Source organism: Podarcis melisellensis (genome assembly GCF_964234715.1).
Source record: "Podarcis melisellensis genome assembly, chromosome: 2".
NCBI lineage: Eukaryota > Metazoa > Chordata > Lepidosauria > Squamata > Lacertidae > Podarcis > Podarcis melisellensis.
The window spans coordinates 47,642,840-47,664,103 of record NC_138529.1 but is presented as its reverse complement, the minus strand read 5'-3'; the positions used below and the strand labels follow the sequence as shown (position 1 = coordinate 47,664,103).

The 21,264-nt window shown below is 39.6% G+C and overlaps 1 protein-coding gene across 5 annotated transcripts in view; it reads right to left on the bottom strand.

The window, feature by feature from the left end:
- DOCK2 (dedicator of cytokinesis 2) overlaps positions 1-21,044 on the bottom strand; it is a 252,567-nt gene extending 231,523 nt beyond the window's left edge. Inside the window, exons 1-8 of one of the 5 annotated variants that reach the window (XM_081899107.1) lie at positions 20,576-21,044; positions 13,235-13,318; positions 8,712-8,752; positions 6,202-6,257; positions 5,020-5,116; positions 3,468-3,616; positions 2,855-2,990; positions 1,314-1,468 (exon numbers count right to left, since the gene is read on the bottom strand). In XM_081899107.1, coding sequence (XP_081755233.1) covers positions 1,314-1,468; positions 2,855-2,990; positions 3,468-3,616; positions 5,020-5,116; positions 6,202-6,257; positions 8,712-8,752; positions 13,235-13,318; positions 20,576-20,615 — 758 coding nt within the window. In that variant the 5' untranslated portion in view covers positions 20,616-21,044. Of the gene's footprint in view, positions 1-1,313; positions 1,469-2,854; positions 2,991-3,467; positions 3,617-5,019; positions 5,117-6,201; positions 6,258-8,711; positions 8,753-9,629; positions 9,711-9,943; positions 9,990-11,075; positions 11,219-13,234; positions 13,319-20,575 lie in introns of those variants that run through there. The other 4 variants (XM_081899111.1, XM_081899110.1, XM_081899108.1 and 1 more) reach the window with 4 other exon arrangements.
- Positions 21,045-21,264: the final 220 nt, after the last annotated feature.

Genomic DNA, 21,264 nt, shown 5'->3' with positions numbered 1-21,264 from the left:
GATATATACCCCATTCTTTGCTTTTGACAAGCACATTCTAAAGACAAAATAATGGCATGCCATGAAGGCTGGTGTCTAGATAATTAAGCAAGAAATAAGGTTGGAAAATATATTGTGTCTGCACTTTAAAAAATGCTATAATGGATAAGCAGCTAAGGCCCCATTAATGGTTTTGAGACATAAAAGTATCTTCCTTCTAGTCTTATCCTACACATGGCTGCTGAGACATAAATACCGTTAACTTCAGTGGAGTTTATTTCTAGCTAAGTATTCACAGGATCTTAGACTAAGAAGGGGTTCAAAGGCCACTTTCCTGGAAATACTTACAAAGTAGTAAGGGTGCAAAAATGAGAACAAATTCAAAGAAGAATGCACAAGGCATGGACTAGAAGAAAAAAAGCACTCAAATGTGTTTAGTTCTACAATAGCATAAAAGCAAATACTTTATATATTTAAGAGTATAGCTTTCTTCAGTATTGTTGTGAAATTTTATAACTGGATCCTGTGGATGGGTTCAGAGGAAACAATCCTGGTCAGTTCCTGGATTCATAGCCTGGTTTCCCCCAAGCACAGCTCCACTCAGGAGATGCTCCAGTCAGCAGGAGCAAAGTCTGGATCTAAGCAATAAAGAATGGTGGTTTCCAAGATATCATGCTGTCTTACTGGCTCTGTATTTTAGGTATACTACTTCTACTAAACCTTCCAAATCTTCTGTCAAAGAATTCACTAGCATGGATAAGTTCAAATGCTGCAAGCCACCAGAGTCATTTGAAGCTTCTCAGTGTACTCAGTGTACATTCACCTAAGCTCCATTGTTCAGTTTATTTTTGCACATTTAAAGATATGTAATAAATAACTATTACCTCGTTCCTTAACATTTTGGAACATGCTTATCATGCAATTGAATTCCATACTAATATAATTTATTTATTGCTTATTTTATATTGTTCTTCCTCCCAGAGCTACTTAGAATGGTTAATTGTAGACATTTTGGGTTTTTTCCTTTTCTGTTCTATCTTTTTCCCTTCTCTTTTATAGTATGAATATTCATTCTGTCTTCGATTCTTTTACTGTTCTCTCCCTTAAGGTTCCAAACACCTAATGAACACTGAAATTACAATTGCAAAAATTCTCATTGATAGTGTGAAAGTCTATTTAAAGTACCTGACAATTTGCAATCTCTTTAAGCCGTGAAATGTGTGTGTGTTTTCATTTTCAAGGGATCATTCTTAGACGTCACACATTTATCCTAAAAACACTTGTCAGCTTGGCAAGGAAGATTGACACCTCACACCAGCAAAACAGCAGCATACCTTATAACTGTCTGCTTCTGGGGATCATAGAGTGACATGAAAAGTTCTGCATCTTCTCCTATTCTGCAGACAAAATTTCTCACGAAAACGTAAAGACTGTGAGTGGGTGATGAAGAGCTTCTGGAGTAGGTCCCATAATCAGATTCATCCTTTGACTGTATATGAACAAATCATAAGAAGATAATGTTATCCAAACTACACCTTGAACCTGCCTCCTCCTCTGTGTTAGGTTTTACAGTAATGCATCATTTTGGCCACAGTACACAACTTGAACCACTATATTTATTAGGTGCAGGTTTAACCTTTGCTTTCAAATTCAAGAATTGATGCCCTGCTTTTGTGAATATTTTGAGAAGCCAATGGGTGGCACCCAATGGGTGTTCCTCCTCCAGTGCAAAACATCCATTAGTGGAACAAGGAGGGCGGCAATTCCCTGCTGCAGAAGGTCTCCTCTATCCTCCATAATAGATTTGGAGGGGTTGCTAGGGGGGGGACGTGATGAAAAACTGGAGATGGTCTCCCTTTCTGTTCCTCTGACAGAGGTCTTCATCAGTGGAAGCAGGTCACCGGGCAACATATCATTTCCAAGTCCAACATACTTTCAAATACGTACAGATAACCAGCAGTGCATTTTCAATAGAACAGATATTTTGCATTGTATGTGCTGGTTATACAATAATTTATGATGCACTATCAGATTATCAACGTGGCATTTATTGTGCACTTGATTTTTAAAATGATGCTTGGTCTTTGTTACTTATTAATGACATTAAATAACTATCTGAGGGTATTAAAAGGTATTTCCACACAAGTTAAGCACTAATTCAAAGGGTGGGCTCAAGCCTTACAGTAGATAGTGACTTCTATCCACCCAGCTACAGGTAAGCTCACCAAGTTTGTCTTCTCAAGGAGGGTGAGATGCACTGGCAACTTAATCCTGGGCTATAAAGAACAGAAGTAGCACAGCATGTCACTGTGGAACTAGGCTGCAAGAATAGACCTGACATTGTTATTGTTTATTTTATTTCTGCTATTTATATACCGCTTACTTATCCAAGTGTCAAAGTTTAGATGGTGCAATTGCTGCTTCTGTAATAATGAGCCTGGAAAGCTATTGCTTCAAGAGGACTGAAGCTTTTTAACACACCAACAGATGATCAAGTAAGTTCCAAATGCAAAATAAGGCTACTTGGCTGGCTAAAAGGAATGATCTTGGAGAGCAGGAAGCGAGAGATAACCACCTAACTTTTTGAACTCTTATTTGTCACCATATCAGACTTTGAATTCTCTTTTGTCTCTATAGCAGTGATCTGTGCTAATTGGGGTATCCTTTGCAGCTGAAAACTTAAATAAAAGATTAACAATACAGTACATAGTAACAACACTTTATACGAAACATTCTCAATGTACACAATCTGGTGATGAAAAAGCTTTCACTGGCTAAAACCAGAAAACGATAAGGTTCTCATGTAATAACCTTCCTACTATGAGAAAGGAAACTTCTACTTGAAAGCACAGAAATGGGTGTGTAAACTTCATACCATCTCCTCTTTAATCCGTTCTGTGATTTTGTTAGTAGCTTCAGCATGAGCATGAAAGAGGCTGATGACACTGGTCTTCTCTGGATCCAAGATATTCCCATCTTCATCTCTAACTATCAGATCTAGCTCTAGTATCCTGTAAGCATAAAGAGGAAATAACATCAGTAACTTTATTTGTTTTTTAGAGCTCATATCAACCATCTTATAGAAGCATACCTTTCCAAGTCACTTAGCATTTAAATAATCTGAAGCTCATGCTAGTCTTTAGATATTTAAATATGTTATCCTTTAATATGCATTTAGGAATCACTTTTAAAATGTCTACATCCCCATGAAACAAGACAGCACATCAGGTGTTCAAATTTATATATACTGGTTGACGGGCCTTGTGAAAAATCTTAAGAATGAAAACACTTTAAAATTAAACACAAACACATCTAAATTAAAAAAAATGCCTGCCTAGAACAATATGACATCACTATGATTTTATGAGTTCATTTTTGAAAGCAATAGTAAACCCAACTCAATCATTGTTAACATTTCTGAAATATCCCAACTTGCAGCACTGACTTGAACTGTGTCAGTAGCCGTAAGCCAGAACTAGAGAACTTACTTGTTGCCATAGTCAATTTTGGAAGTGACTTTTTGCTTCAGTTCTTTGAGCTCATCTTTGGGCAGTGTCCCTGAGAGAAGCTGAGACCTCCACTCCATTAACTCGCACATCATAGATTGTACTTGTCGAAACCGGTCCTTCTTGTTTGCCTGAAACACGTAACACATTTCAGTTGTCAACTTATCTGAAATTTCAAATACTATATTCTTTTATTCCAGGGATTAAACAATTATTGGACTGCAGAAAAATAAGGATCTTTGCTCTGGTATTAAAGCAAAACTATCCTACTTTCGAAAGCTGCAAACCAATCAGTGCATATAAAACCAATGTTATCATTTTTACAAAGGCTTGGTGCATATTATTCATGCTACAGGGTGACAGAGAGATGGGATACAACAGCGAAAATTGGAGGTAACAAGGGCAAGCCTGTTTCCCCAGGATTGTGGGTGTAGCCCACAGGGAAGGGTCACAGCTCACTGGTAGAGCATCTGCTTTGCATACACAGGTCTCCAGCTGAATCCCTGGCTTCCCCAGCTGGGGTTCGGAAGGACTCCATGCCTGAAGCCCTGAATGGTCACTACAAGTCAGTGCTGACAATGATAAGCTAGATGGGCTTTTGGCCTGACTCACTGTAAGGTCACTTCCTATGTTCCTATTCCGCCCTTACACTCAGCACAGCTTAAACCCCATCATGCCAAGCTTGCCAATCAGAAAAAGGTGGGCTAGGTCACACCTCACCACACCAAGGGAAGAAATAGTCTTGCATGGCCTAAGTGGAACATGGGATCCCCTGCAGTACCACACCCACTGCAATGATTCTCCCCCCAAATTTGGCTTTGTGTGTGTGATGGATCTTTTATTTGGTGAAATTCAGCTAGAAGAGGGGGAAAAAGCTTTTAGGTTTCTTATTTGTGCCTTTGACAGTGCTATAGCCACTGAGTCACACTGCTTTCACCAGATGTGCTAATTGTGGCAACTAAAACCCGCAGTATAGAGAGGCTATTTATAATAATGGCACTTCCAGTTAAGGTTTAAATACACTGTGCAGTAGTGCTGTCCTTTGGCACGCAAAAGTCCCTTTCTTTGAATTAGGTAGGCTGTCGGAACACATTAAAAATAGACAAGTTGTTTAGAAATATATAATAGCAGCTTTTCCCTATAAGCAAAAAGTAGTATGTTCTGAATTACAGGTGCCTTCAACCTCCTACTGTGAGCACATTCCTGCATTGCGTATTAAAGGTCAGTCAGAGACTGAAAGAGCATAAAACTCAAAGTGGAATTATACTGGCAGGCTTTTAACAAAAGAGCAAACTCTTCAGTGAAGGGATTGATTCTTTATAGTCTCTTTCAAAGGAGTGTTCTTTTCATGAAATGAAAGACAAAACACTGTCTTAAACACCTGGCATATCCATAATTAAGCCTACACAATATGGCTAACATAGCACCTAACCCTGTTAACGTCTTCTTTGCCTGCAATCAATAATTTTATTCATCTGAGGTACTTTTTGTTTAAAATACTTGAAGTAATAGACCTATGGGAGGGATTGCTTACCACATAGAGCTGTTTCCAGATATTGCCCCATTCCCAAAGTGTGCAGGTAACCTCTTGCACCAAAGGAATCTCAGCAGGTATTACATTTTCTGCATTTCTGAACAAAAGGATAAACAGTGGTTTAATGGCATGATTCCCACCCTGATCAGCAGCCCAGAATCCAGCCCAGAGAAGGAACGGTCAGCCAGATCAGAAGGATCAATGGTAAAATACACAGGGGGTGCTAGATGGACACAGATGGACCCAGGCCTAACACCAAGGCTGAGCCAATCAGCTTGGAGCCTCTTAAACCTCACATTTCCGAACTAGAGGCCCCCGAAAACAGCCACACAGAAACTCTGGCCAGGCTGATTTCCTCTGTGAGAAAGTCCCTCTACACCAAGGACCTCACTCGTGCCAGCACAGCACACCAGAGGGAACTGACTGGAAGGAGGTGGAGTATTAGGCTCCAGACCAAAAGACTACCCCTTTAAGGCTCTCCATTCTTCAGGAAGGAGGCAGAAGCAAAGGGGGTTAGTCTGGCTAAGAGGGACATAAGTCTCGGAGACACTTTATTGTATTTTTATGCTGTGAACCACCCTGAGATCTACAAATGAATGGTGGTATACACATTTAATAAAGAATAATAATTTTGGCACCTGAAATGAACAACAAAATGGCGTCCCCAACCTTTCAAAGAAGAAGGGGGGAATGGGGGGAGGGGGTAAAGTTCCACATTGGGATCAAGGGGGTAGTGTAGTGGCAGCAACAGCAGGCATTTCTTGGCGGTTGGATCTGCTGCCCCTGTGGATCCTGCCACTTGAGGCAGTTACTTCACCTTGCCTCATAGGTGGGCCAGCCCTGGTTGCAGATAACACTGAATCAAGTTGCTAACTTGGAACAGTCCAGGGTCCTACTATGCCAGACTGTTACCTGACTTACAACACCACCCAGAAGCACCCCTCACCCTCCTTGTCATTAGGAAAGGGCACCTTACAAATCTTTTGCCTATCAGCTACTGGGTGTGCACATTCTAGCTTTTCCCATCAGACGATAAGGATCACTCTTAGCAAAGGACCCTTTCAAGCATTAGTTACAGAAATTATTTCGCCAAGCTGTTCAGCATCAATCACATGGGGGATTTTAGCTATAATACTCCCATCCGCTGACATATACCTCAAAAGAATTATCTCAATGAAATACCTTTTTTTCTCAGCAGAAAGTTCTTTGATGTGGATAAAAGATTTTGGAAATATTCCCTAATGGAAGAAGAAGGGGGAAAGCACATTTGTTATATTGTACCGAACATTTCTTCTATGACAAATTAAAAGGACCAAAAGTAGGTTGATATATAGAGGTTCTGGAATAAAATTCTGGTGAGTTTTATTCTCATGTAGCTGCAACTACTATGTACGGAGTTAAATTATTAACCATTTGCCACTTTTCTCAGCCTGGGGCCTTCCAGATGTTTTAAACTACAACTCCCAGCAGCTCCAGCCAGCCAAAACATCTGAAGGGCATCAGATCAAGTTCACACATTACCAGGGTTGCTCATAGAGTCCTGTCCACTGCAAACGAACGTCCACCTATTTTCTTCATCCTCAACTATTTCTTGATGCCTGACTCAAGTGTTGGTTCCATACACCAGCTTTTTCTTTGACTGAGTGGTAGAGCTTTGCAAGCAGAAGGTCCCAGATTCACATAGCTGTCAACGTTTCCCTTTTTTAAAGGGAAATTCCCTTATTCCAAATAGGATTCCTCGCAAGAAAAGGGAAAAGTTGACAGCTATGCAGATTCAGCCAGAGGCATCTCTTGCTAAATGTTTCAAAAAGCCAGTTATTTGAAAGAGCTCTGCCTGAGGCCTCAAAGCCACTGCTAGTTGGAAGAGATAATACTGGAGAAACTGGAGAAGTAGTCTCCATCTAAAGGAACCATTGACTTCACCAAAGTACAAACATTCAAGGTAGCATCTCCATTCATATAATATTTTATAATACCTGCGAGGCTCAAGAGGAGTTTATGTATTAAAGTATCTTTGTCATGGTTCTGTCTACAAGTTGTGGGTCTGGTGGCCTAACAACACATTTAGTTACACAGGAGGATTAGCAGTCACACGCTAGGTTCTTAAAAATTAAATACCAGGCCAGTGCAGGAGACCACAATTCTGATCAGCACCACAGCCTGAGAGGATAGGTAGCTGAAGCCTTGGTGCCACTGAGCATTTTTTCCTAATGCTTATTACCATGTAGTGGGGTGGTTTTGCTGAGATTGCAGCTGGAGAGAGGAGTCTTAAACCTTCTCTCCCAGAGTGTTGCAGTGACCATCATATCCTGCTTCATATTTAAATTTTTATGCTAACCACGTGATTGCTAATCATGTTGATGGAACATGTAGCCTAAGATCCATTTGTGAATCTTCTCTTTAATACAACACATGATACACATATCCTCTTGTGATCGGCAGTCAAGCTGAAAAACTGAAATGTCACTCAGATCCTGGATTATCCTGACATTAAACCTGAGCTCACTGTTTCATCTAAACTGAGGGGAATTCAAGTTTAAACAAACCAGGATGTTCATGCCAATGCTAGTCAGTGAAGGGAGGGGAAAGGGAAATATTTAAACCGGCACATAAGAGAAGAAGGAAAGGGGAAATGAAAAGGGGTGCTCATGTGTTAAATTCAACAAATGTAATGTCTGTGTACACAATAACTGAGCTGTACAAATCAAGTCTACGCTCTTTCACACAATCATTTGTACTTACAGCTACGTTCAATGTCATGTGGGGATAAGCCTAATGGGCAGAGTCAATGGGGGAAAACCAAAGGGAACAAAGCAACTTAAGAAGTGGTTGTTAAATGTAAAAAACAAAGGCACAAAGTCAGATGTCAGCTGGAACTTAGGCACCGCAGGAATAAAGGGATGCCGGTTAGTAATAGGGTAAAGCTGAACTAGAAGATACACAGCTATAGAGCTGCAAAATAGCTCTGAAAGAGGCACTGCTAGATCAGAATCCCTTATGCAAACAGGAAGACCTTCCATTTGCAGAAGGGCATGACTTGATCCAATCAAAGTACTGGTTCTAATGTACTCCATTTTAGGCAGGCATTTTTTTCCTTAGAGGCTGTGGTGTTCTACCTGTGCACAAAGATGTCTTATCATACTGCTGTTGCTGTTATGCCTACGTTTTTATTGTCATGGTTTTATTTTTACTTTTGTGATTTATACTCTGGTGTTGTGAGATGCCTCATGGGTGCTTAAATGAAAGTGTGGTTAAAAAAACCTGGTGCAAATAAATAAATAAATGATTTGGCTCAAAGATTTCAGGTATGTCCCTAGGCTTCAGCCAACCTATTAGGATCTTCAACTTTTATCTTGTGCTATATCATAATTTGCTTTTAACAGCTACATCAGTTTCAATTAGCTAAAGGGCACTGCAATTTGTGATACACATGATCCCTTCAGTGTATACGACTACCAGTAGTTGGACACGGGTCAATCCATTATTTGTTATTTAATCTACCTTTCTCTTAGTACAAAAACATTCATTTCCTTATTGAAATATTGGCCACTGACATAGATTCAGTGACTCTTCTCAGGATTAAACTCCACACACTTAAAAAGAAAGACTAAAATAATAGTCTATTACAAAAAAAAATAATCAAACAGATAATCAACAACAAAAAAGAATAAAGTCAATAAGAATAATCTTACCTCTACCCCTTTATGTCTTACAATGTATCCTTTGTACCAACCTAAAAGTCAAAGCAAAACCATAGTTACTTATTATATTATTTTCAATGTCCAAATTGAGCCAATTCGTTCAATTTCTGCAAAACTAGGGTAGCAATCCTATGCATGATTACATGAGAGTAAATCCCACTGAACACAGTGCAGTTTACTTCCTGGTATGCATAGATTAAATTGTGTTGAAAGAGGATCACTGGTATGTATGTATGTATGTATGTATGTATGTATGTATTTGTGTTTGTTTGTTTGTTTGTTTCTTTGTTCGTAATAAAATATTCATAAATGCCTTTCAGGGCAATTGCCCAAGCAAGGAGGCATACAAAATTTACACAATTAGCATAGCAATATAAAAAGAATAAAGTTAAAATCCACATTACACCCTTTGATGAGCAGTAAATCCTCAGGACACAACTTAATGAAGACACACCAAATAACAAAAAGGAAGTGGGTGCAAATTTTAAAAAATCTAAAGAGTTCTTCTAAAAATCACCAGTGATGGGTTCATGCCATAAATCCCTTTTATGAACCAAATCTGCCTTTTTAAAGGTTTTAGAAGAGCATTGGGGTTTGATCTGGCCCCGGAAGTAATATATAGCCATCCAGACTCAGAGCCATCGATAACCTTATTCTCCATTAATTTGTCTAATCCCCTCAAAAGGCTGAGTTGGTGCCCATGACTACATCTTATGAAAGCAAAAACCACTGTTTAACTATGTGTCCTGTATGAAGTACCGGTACTTCTGCCCTGAATCTCTCAATACTCAGTTTCATTGGGCAACCCCGGGGTTCAGTATGATGACAGGGAGAAAAAATTATCTGTGTCCACTTTCTCCACACACTGTATGCATAATATAATGCAACTCTTTCATGCTCCCCGCTTACCTTTTTTCTTACCTAAAATTCCCCCAAATTTTCTCTCCTTCACATGTAACCACATTGTATATATAGTGAAGGGGAGAGGGCAACATGCCAAAATAATCTGGTTTGAGGGGAGAGCAGCAATGTTACTTCTCTCCTAGCTGATCCCCCCCATGCTCTGATTATAGCTTTCATGTCTTGTTCAGTCCTGCAGTCAGGAGGCACAACAGCATCCTTTTCAGAGGTTGCTTTGCCTTGTAGGCCTGTCGGACTAGACTATAATCTACCAGTGGGAGCCAGAATTGCTTTGACAGTCATTTCCTAGAGGGAAAAGCCACCTGAGCCTAAGCATAGCTTCACCGACAGCATCCAGGACACGGCGGAAGCTCTGCTGTACAGCCATGTTGCAGCATAGCCAGATCTTCTCTGCTATGGGAAAAAGCTCAAGCATTTCCCTTTTTTTTATTTAAATTTTTATTCATATTGCACATATATACAGGAAAAACATAAACAAAAAATCCACCACATACCTTATACAAATTATATCCACTTCACAAATCATAAATAAAATACATAACTGAGTTAGTCTCAACTGAGCCTTGGACTTCCCTCCACTCCTTTGGTAAATATCGAATAAATTATATAGTCGTGTACTTTTTACCTCTTTTACATAGGCCTTTCCCGCTGTTAGAGTTATTTCAACCCCGCCAGTGTCACCTGAGATTTAGATTCCATATACGTTAAATATTTCTTCCAATTATCATGAAATTTATGTTCGTCTTGGTCCCTTAATCTTCCTGATATTCTATCAAGCTCAGCATAATTTATCATTTCCCTTAGCAACCAGTATTAATTATTGTGTCAAGGCACACTTAAAGCCCAAAAAGGCCATGTTTGTCAGCCTTAAAGTCAGACTTTAACACTATAGGGTTAGGCCATTAAAAGTGCTAATCACTTATATTGTCGGGCCTGTGCAGAGTGGGGGCAGCCAGATATACTTGCCCCCAAGCCTCAGAGGGCTATAAGCATGCCGGGGAGGCCTCATCCATGGCCTGCTGGACTTACACTGTCACGCCAAGAACAAGACTCCCACCCCAGGCCTCAGACAAGCTCTGCACAGGCCTGGAGAACAGTTGCTAAAAGGCAAACGTTAGATGTTAACTTTCGGCTGCTAGGAACTCTTACTGTTGTGAGACAGTTCAGCATGATCAGAAGTGCCTCACTTCCCCTGTTTGGCATCCTAGCTTGTCCCTCTTTGAACCTGGAAGCTCGCTGGCAAGTGGTCAAAAAAACAAAATAAGGAACCCAGACACTCATCCATCTTTGGTAACTGTCAGAATTCTGGAGAATGGGGAAGGGCAATACACAAGGGGGAAATATTTGAAGTACACCCTGTGGGATTTCCAGGGCTTCCAAACACACTAGAGCTGCCTTATCAGATTTTGAAGCAAGCAGCATAATACACATTACCATCTAAAAATGGTCCCTCCATAAGAAAATTAAATCTAGAGTCGAAAATTACCTAAGTGCACCACTGAGTACATCCTTCACAGGATGAGGCAGTCAAGGTATGATGTGTGAATCACAGGACCCAAGGCAAAAAGAAAAAAGAAAAGAAAACACCCTGCAGACATAATGCTGCTTATGGGGTGTCAGTTAAACTCTCCCTGAAATACAGTGGTACCTCGGGTTACAGACACTTCAGGTTACAGACTCTGATAACCCAGAAGTAGTACCTCAGGTTAAGAACTTTACCTCAGGATGAGAACAGAAATCGTGCGGCGGCAGTAGGAGGCCCCATTAGCCACAGTGGTACCTCAGGTTAAGAACAGTTTCAGGTTACAAACGTACCTCCGGAACGAATTAAGTTCTTAACCAGAGGCACCACTGTAACTATCTTTTGAAGAAAATGCTTTTTAAGGATCTCATGTCAATGTTTGTAGCTCAAGAGAGACCTCCTCTGGTAAGAAATATGCTAAACACATTAAGTAACTTTTTCATATCTGCGTTAATCTCATCTGTGACATAAACCTACAGAACTTCACTCTGGGGCTGTCCACCTTTGTTCAGATCAACTATGCCATCTCATTATTTTTTTCCAGTACTGGCTTTCAGTCCAGCAGTTTTGTGTTTCATTTCTGAGCACACAACCTTCACATGTTAACAGTGCATTTATGAAATCCAATAGTTGCATTTTCTCAAGCTTTATAAACCCTGAAAGAATGCCATCCTTTGAGAATGAATAAGAAAAAAAAATCTTTCAACTAAAAAGGAACTGTGCAAAATTACATTTTTTTGCTTCAAGATAAGGGAAACCTACTTTTGCTGCTGCATGGAACTACCACCACAGGTGCTACTTGGTTGAAGAGTGAAGGACAAGGAAGGAGGTCATTCTCCTGCTTCTCATCCGCCTTTCAAACAGATGGAGAACATGGCAGTTCCATGGAGATTGTTTGTTTGTTTGTTTCTCACTATTCTACTACTGAACTCAGAGTGGGTTACAACACAAAACTTTTTAATTTAAAAAAAAAAACCAAATGGTTAAAATTACACAACACTACTAAGAAAAGCCCAGAGCAAATTAAATATTGGTTTGGTTCAGACAAATAACTAAGCCTTGGTTTGTTTAGCCTAAATATGATTTGTCCGAACCTAGCCTAGCAGATTAACCATGGTTTCTTTTCTGGCAACAATGATGAGAAGCCATGGTTTCTTGCCGGCATACCAGCCATAGCTTGCTTTACCTATGGTTTTGGTGCCATGCCTGAACCCAACAACCTTGCTTAACCATACATTGTATGGCCACCCTATCCTAGACTCTTGCTAAGCTACAGAGGCATTGGGCAATATCATTTGGAAAGCAAACTAAGCATTGGAAAAACAGGAAATGTGAAAGACTCATTAACTAAACAAACATGTGCAATTGCAGTCAAACTAGAGAATCAATTGGAGTAAGTACTGCAGCTCCTCAGCCTCTCAGTCACACTGAATATTTCAGTGTGCACATGCTGCATGGGCACAAGAGCACCAGAAGGTCTCCCTCTGTTTCATAGTTAATATATCGTATTTTAAAAAATCACGTTTATTTGAGTTCATATGTTGGTATCTCTCTCCACAAGCATAGTTGTTTGTAATACTGTCACATTACAAAAAACTACAAAGCCTGCTTTATGGCTACAACTATGGATAAAACATTTCTGGTTATCATTTAACCAAAACCACTAGCAGAATTAAGGCTGTTTTTATTTATTACGAAGTGCTGTTCTGCTTATGTTAGTTCTGATGGTTTTACCACAAAACCCACACATAAAACCCACAAGCAGGAAAAAAGGAGGCAAGTTAAACAAGTTTCACTCCTAATAACTCATATAATTGTATTCATAATACAGACATCACAGTTTCAGTGTAAGGAGGTAAGTCACATCTGAATAAGAGTAAAATCTCATTAATGTCTCATTAATTCACCAAAAATGCACTCAGGGAACAAATATGCTTCTAAATATGCAGGCATGATGGCTGCATGTTTCAAGACAACAGTAATAAAAGCATTGTCTCAGGATTTTTTTCTTTCCAATGAGCTCGTAACTCAATGTGATGATGCAAGATACAATCCAAAAATTATTTCTCACCTTCACAGTCTTCCAGTATATGGACTACATCACCAATATGCAGAGATAGCTGTGGCACTCTTGCAGCTCTGAAATTGGATATTGCTGTGAAAATACAATCACTCAATCAATCTTTATTACGGTTAAACAGACAACAGAAATAGTATCAACAACATGTACTACATCAGCACTAAGGGGCGGACGCAGTGGACAAAATAAAAAATTCCCTATATACTTATTTACATTAAAAATAACACTCCTTCAGCTAAAGCTGTGAAAATACAGAATAAGCTGTTATGGATTCAATCAAATTAACATTTTAAACACAAGAGCTGTGTTTTAGACAAGATGCTAAACCACAATTTGGTGCTATTGGGGCAAGCCTTGAACTTGCTTGCTTGCTACCCACTCCCTTTTCCTCCTTTGGTGCAGTGACAAGAAATTTGGAAGCTTGCTAGATCCGAACAAAGAACTGTGGTTAGTGTAAAGTACGCTTTAAAAAGACAAACCAGAACCACCAACTCCAGTTTGAAATTGCCTTGCTTTCCTAAACCATAGTTAAGACTAGCTACAGTCTGTCTGACTTTGGACATAATAAAGTAATGACAGTTGAAAGCGAAAGCAAAATCTTCTGATTTCTTCAAAACAGCCATTTCGGAAAGGAAGGCCCAGCCTTTGAGGCTCTTGGATGTAACACCAAACAATAGCTTAGGGTTGTCATATTTCAAAAAGTAAGACCCAAGACAACCCGAAAGTTGATGAGTTTTTAAGTAAAAGCTACAAGAATGTCCTGGAAAATCAGGACATATGGCAGCCCTGCTATATCTTAGCATTGCATATGATCCAACTTAATATGGGATTATAAAGATTATTTTGAGAGTCAACATTATTTTAAACAGAAGTACAGCAATAAATATTAAATAAACTGAATATGAAAGTTCAGTTCTCTGCCTCACTTGCAAAAGACATCTCCATAAAATGTGGAAATTGGAAATTCACACCTGAAATATCAATCATAAGAAATATATGCAGATAGGAAGCTGAAGTGCTTGTCTCCAAAATAAAGCAACTAAAGGGTGTGGCAATCTTTATAGACTGTTTTCTAATCACACACTAAGAAAGACTTGCACCTGAGGATGAGGGATCAGAGAGCTACCTTTTTAATTTGTTTACTGTTTTATTTCTCAAAACTGCTTTTATTTTTCAAAACATTTTGTTTTGAAAACTCCAGAGCAGTAAACAAAGGTTAATGAAATACTTCATAAACAATTATAAAACAATTATAGGAATAAAACCACATAAACTTCAAATAATACAGCATCCATAGTTATTGGCAGCCTGCCTCATTGGCAGCACTTCTGGATATACTGTCAAGTACGCTTGTCTAAGCCAAAGCATAATACCATTTGTAAAGCAATTTTTATTAAATCTGCAATTTTTATTAAATCAACTTGGAAGATAGGAGTGAGAATTAGACTTGTTCCAAAGTGAGAATTGGGTCTTCAATCTTAAATAAATTGGCTTGGGCAGAATAGCCTTAAAGCGGCAATTTACTGAAGTCCTGAACACACACTTAATAGCTTCAAATTGTTCTGAGTTCTCCTCTTGTCCCCCCTAATTCACTGCCATTCAGAAATCAATCTTGGCATTCTTTCCAGTGCTTTTGGCCAAAATACAGAAAAAGCCTCAGAAGGGTGTTTCAAGTTATAGCAGCCACAAAACAAAACAAAAACAGTATATCTCAGCAACAATTAAAAACAAAACTTTAGTGCATTTTGTTCTCACATTTGGCCACCCCTTTTAGAACTCAGATTCAGATATCCAGAGTATTTGATGTAATTTAGTTCTAATACAATTTCTATAGCCATGTTTTATTAAGCTGTTCTTGTGGTACATTGTATTCCATTCTTCTTAAGTTAAAACAGTGACCCTTCCACAAAATGGTCAGTTTCACAAATAACAACCTAAAAGTGTTTAATATTTAAGTACTTTAGCTTTTACATCACATTGTCTTCCATTTTTGTTCTGTTCTTCCTCACCATTCCTTCTCCAACCTGGCAGCTGGCTGTAGCCTTGGCAGCTGAGGAAAGTTTACCTTAAGGTTCTCTTTCTCCCTCTCTCTCAAAAACACTTTTGAACTACTTCTGACTTCAGGATAAGACCTTTTGACCACCTATAAAGGTATACAGGTACTTGCACACTGCTAGTCCATACCCTCCAACATGTTGCCACGGAAACCAGAATGCGCCCCTTCTGGGGCCATGTTTCCACGTGAGAGCACAGCCCCCAAAATACCATTCCCGATTTAATTGGGACAGTTGAGGGGTTTGCTAGAATATGCAGATAATGTATTTCCATGATCCAATATTTGGGTAGCAATCTAAGACAAATGAGAATCAAACAACTACTGACTTGACACAGTGTACTTAAAAAAAAAAAGCTATACCTTTATTGTTAGCTGTCCTGGATTTGAATGACAGGGTATAAGAAACAAAACAACAACAATAATAAATACCAACAACTAAACTATTTCCTATGGATTTTGGCATTTAAAAGAAGCTTTCAAAAACCAGATGAAGGGGAGGGGGAGTGCATTCTGTCCTTTAAGCCATCACTACTCGTCGTGCTCATTTAAAGAAAAAAAAACCTAAAAGTTCAGAGCATGGTTGTGTTAACATAATATTGCATTGCTTCCCAGTGGTACCTTTTTTTTCTTTTTTCTTTTTACAAAGGGTTAGTATGGTGACATCAACCAACTGACAAAGGAAGTGGTTTTGCAAGCTTGATGTTTTCTGAGTAAGTGGAAACTTACAGCTTAAAGTCATTTGAAAGTACAAAGGTCCTGTTTCTTTTCTTTACTTAAAAAAAGGGAAAGGGGGAATAAAGCAGGAACATGTATGTTTTGTTGGAGCCAAGATATACAGAGCACTATAAACAAATTCCTGAATCCCAAAGAGGAGGTAGGACCCATTAAAACTCCTATCGGTTAACAATTCCCAGCTGGATGTCTATTGTAGTAAAAAGCAACAGGTCCTGTGGCACCTGAAGGTCAAAGAAATGCATTGTGGCGTAAGCTGCTGCAGTCCAGTGCCACTTGTCAAATACTTGGAAGTGTCATCCTGAGTTGGCAGAGGTGCGTGTGTGTATGTCTGCCAGCTGAAAACAACACTTTTCCGGGCCATGAAAGCTCATGGCACACTGTATTTACTGATCCTTAAGATGCCACAGCTGATTTTACTATTGGTTAGCACAACATGTTGTGGCTATGTGTGTCCCACTTCCCTGAGCAGTGAGAACTGCCTGGGTTTGATTTCATTTGGAAGGAGGGATCACTGGATACATAAGGTGCTTTACTTACAAATTCGTTGATAGGTACGTTGAGCAGAGGTGGTCATGGACAGCTTAAACAGCAACCCTACATCAGATCTGTAGCAAGGAACACTTGCTCACTTACCCAGTGCTGCTAGCTTACAAAGCCCCCAAAACTGAACTCAGACCACTCTGTTTCTCTCACAGTCTGCCTTAGTCTCCTACTCACAACTGCAATTTCTGTTGTTCTTTACACAGAGAAACCTAGTTTATGGGTGCTGTGGGAGAAGGTATGCCGATGTCCCTTTCTCTGACCATTTTAGAGTAGTCCTCCATCACAAAGCAATCTCCCAACCATTAGCCCCTATTGAGGGCTGTTAAAACTACCTTTGTCGAGTTCAACATTTTGGCACGGTATTGTCACAGTCTTGTTCACAGAAATATGATAGTAAGCCCATCACAATTGTGCTCCGGTGGTGCGGCAGCAGCAGGAGGCCCCATTAGCTAAAGTGGTGCTTCACGTTAAGAACAGTTTCAGGTTAAGTACGGACCTCCAGAACGAATTAAGTACTTAACCCAAGGTACCACTGTATTTGTATTGAAGCTGATACAGATAGCCTATCAAAACTCTCTCCTCTATTTGTAGACAAGATAATGAGGGTGGGGTCCTTCAAATTTATCCAGGGGTGGTGAGATATTATCCAATTTTCTCATGCAGAGTATAGCACCTTTTCTTTTTCTGCCTCTCCAAGTGATAACAACCACAAATGTATTGGCAGCTTGATCCCCATTTTTCATGCTCCACAGTGTCCTGGGCCGAGGATCATTCACCGGGGGAGGAAGGGGGGGGACAGCTTCCACCACAACAAAAACGGTAGAGAATATGTGTAGAAATTTCTTCAAAGTGCTCTTCCATTTTGTATGGGGGGAGGTGGAATTCAGACATTTTCTCGGAAAGAAATGGCTTTTCTTTAATTTGCATGTCTGGGGGGAAGCAAATCCAACCCTCGCCCTCTGCATTATAATCCATTAATACTATCTCCCCACCCCACACACCCCTCAAAAAAAATAGAAGAGGGACAAGAATGGGACCTCTGCAGATGAAACCTGATTCACATTACTTTTTCAGCGCTGTCCTGGATTGAATATATAAACCACAGTTGAAGTCTCACAACTTCCTTTTGTGGCACTTGCTTGTGACCCATGCTTGCTTCATTATCATGTTTTTTAAAGCTCCTGGAGGAGAATCAATGATGCTAACAGGGAAAAGAAAAAGAACTAAACTTTCAGAGTCCTGGCCTGGTTTCAGTGTGAACTTTTGGAATGTTTCCATGGACTTAACAAACAAATCAAGTATATAGTCAGGACAGCCATTTTCTAATTTGGGGGTGACTAACATGTGGCCTTCCAGCTAATTGCCAACTCCCAGTAACAGCTGGAGGACCATAGGTTAGCCACCTATATTCCAGTTCAAACTCTTGAAGTCTCCTTAGTTGCTCAGCCCTAAAAAAAAAAAATAAATCCAACTTTTCCAACACTTGCCTCCACTTAAATGAAAATAATTTTAAAGTGCCATACTTTATTTATCTAACACCACAGCATTTAGCAAAAAGATACCTATACAGTCATACCTTGGATCCCGAACGCATTGCGAGTCTAATGTTTTGGCTCCCGAACTCTGCAAACCCGGAAGTGAGTGTTCCGTTTTGCGAACATTCTTTGGAAGCTGAATGTCCGACGCGGCTTCCATGGCTTCTGAAGCTTCCTGCAGCCAATCAGAAGCCACCCTTGGTTTCCAAACATTTTGGAAGTCAAACAGACTTCCAGAACGGATCCCGTTCGACTTCTGAGGTACCACTGTACTGTGATAAATGTGCTGCTCACTTCCTATTTATTTTTAATCCATTTATAAAAGAATATCTATACCAACATTTTATGAAAGCAGGGTGGTGTACAGTATGAAGCACCATTAAAAACAATATAGATAAAAATTAAAGTGAGTGGCTAGTAAAAATAAAAAAAAGAAACAGCTAGAAAGGTCTTCAGGCGATTCTTGAAAGTCAAAAGTGAGGGTGCCTGTCAAATCTCTTTTGGAAGAATGCTCCATTAACATATGCGGTGATAATGTGAAAAAAGTTAGTTTTTTTAAAAAAAAGATTAAAACTCCCAAATCATTGCCATTATAAGCAGAACCATCAATATTCCTTACAGCTAAATCTGAAGTGTATATTTAAAAATGCAATTCAGCCTGACCATTTAGATCCTCCATGGACTGTAACAGCTGCAAGAATTGTAATTGGTGCTTGTTGACATTTACCCCTATTGACTATCAAAATTGTGTGATTTAGCAAATCTTGGCATCTGGTCTTAATGATGAAACTAGCACAATTTGTGGGTCTACTCTAGGTCTAAAGACCAAGCGGAAAAAACATATGCCACACAAGTAGAGTTCCAGGTCTTCCGGGGGCTCAGTGGGGAGAAGACTGAGGTGAAGTCCCCATTTGTGTAAGTAAGACGCAGACATAACTGGATTTTACCTGACGAAAATAAAATTTCTTGTGACTGTTGGCTCTATTCATTTCTCTTGAGCACCATCAACTAAATTATTTGTATCAACACATTAAAGGCTCCACCTTTGTTTTACTGCAATTGTAAAACCTTAAGATGACTAGGATTCATCTTCCATAGTTAGTGCAGGATTGCTCATAAATTATATGCTCTTTAGAGATATGAACTATGTACAAGTAGAATTATAAAATATATTCAGTACATATACAGACAATGGTAGATGCTATGTATTTTGTATGTGGTAGTATTTTTCAGAGTAATTCAAGCACTGAGCCCAAGAATCTTTTCAGAAGGCAGCAAGAGACTTCTGACCATTCACAAGAGAGGTCAGTATCCTGGTTCTTTAGTTTTGCAAAAGGAGCTATCTACCAAGCTTAGTATGAGTTTTGAATAATTTTGCAATGTTACTATATCATTGCACTGAAACTCAATTGTATTTTGCTTCTGGCATTTCTTCCAGAAATCCAAATAATTTCATACAACATCAAGCAAATCAGAATGTGTAGATTGCCCTGTCATCACCACAGGAACATACACAGCTGACTTAGACAGTCAATCAATCCAGCTAGGTTTGTACAGTATTGTCTACAGATTGGCAATGGCTCAAACGGGAGTCTCCTCCAGCCTACCAGAAGATTGAACTTGGGACCTTTTGCATGCACTGAGCTACGGCCTTTCCTAAGTTTCAAAATGGGGTTGAATGTTTAAGCTTTGGCCATGTTCACTCATTTAATGATTTCTCACATGAAAGTCTCCTAACCCAGCACAGTTCATGGTAATTAGTTGGTAGTTTGCTGTGGGTTATAATTATATTACCACTGGAAAATGAATGAACAATCTCAACAAGATGATTTTAAAAGCAGTGGACTAAACAATCTACAGAACACATAAGTACAAGTTCAGTTATTTAGCACATTTATTTCCTGCCTTTTGTTCCATCATGTCAGCGCTTAAAAATCCCATGTTGAATTACAAGACCTAGCTAGGTGACTGCATGATGCGGCCAAAGATCACACCCAGAACCAGTAAAACAAAAGTCTCAGGAGCACAGTACATATAGTTTGTTTCTGAAAATGTGCTTGCTCCCTTTCCATTTCCTGTTTATAACAGAGCCAATAAGAGGACAACTTGCATAACTGAGTCAATGCCTAAGAAGAACTCGAATGTCTAAGATTCCAGTTTGGTTATCACAAGACAAAGGGTTGTTTTTATAGTTTACAGCTTCAAATTTAGTTAGTTCCACAGGACTTTCCACAAGAATAGTGAAACAGCACTAGGCAAAGATTGATTGGAAGCAAGTATCAATGAAACCTTATGTGCGTGTTCAGCATAGACCCATCAGACAAGGCACAAAACAGCTATTTTGTTGTTTCAACTTTGGGGGTTTTTTGCTGACCAAGTTGATTTATCTTCGTGCATTGCAGCACTTCTCCCCACATCCTGCAGAGGAGGAAAACCCCAGAGAGGAGCTTGCATGATACATACCCACTCCAATCTTCTTATCGGTTTTTTGCCAAGGAGTCATAGCCAACAAGTCCAGCAGGCTAGGGTAGCCTTGATTCAGGAGAACAGCTGTTTGGTACCGGATAAAATCCCAGTAATGTTCAAGGATGGAGTCAAGTGAATTGCAAGGCAAGTTTGTCTACTGCTGCAGTTGCAGCAGGGAGCTTTGCTCTTCTCACAATCCCTCAGCTTCCTTCCTCTTTTTCTGTGCACTGTCCTCAACGAGGCTCTTACGCTAAATGAAAGTGATGCTTCTATGTAGAGGAGGGACAACACCGGGCGCCTTGCTGACAGGGCAATGACAGCAAACACAAGCAAATAGGAACGTAAGGGGACTATGGTTACTACCACCACTACATGCTAAGCAAATCACACAGCTTCTAGCCACCATGTGTTCCTCCCAAGATGGTAAGATCAGTCAATGAGGTGCCGCTTCATCTTCCATCCTTTTTAATGGTGACATGTATTACAGCACCGTTTTAGGAGCAACACCTACCCATCCCTGTCGCCACCAGCTGAAAAACGGGTACATATTTCATTATATTGTTGGCCTGCTTTTAAACAAGATTCTGTTTAGTTGTCCTCCTGTTGTTTTTAAACAGCTTGTGGGCTTTGTTCTAGCCTTATTTTGCATATCACATGGTTAACTCTAAAGTATAAGACTTGAAGAT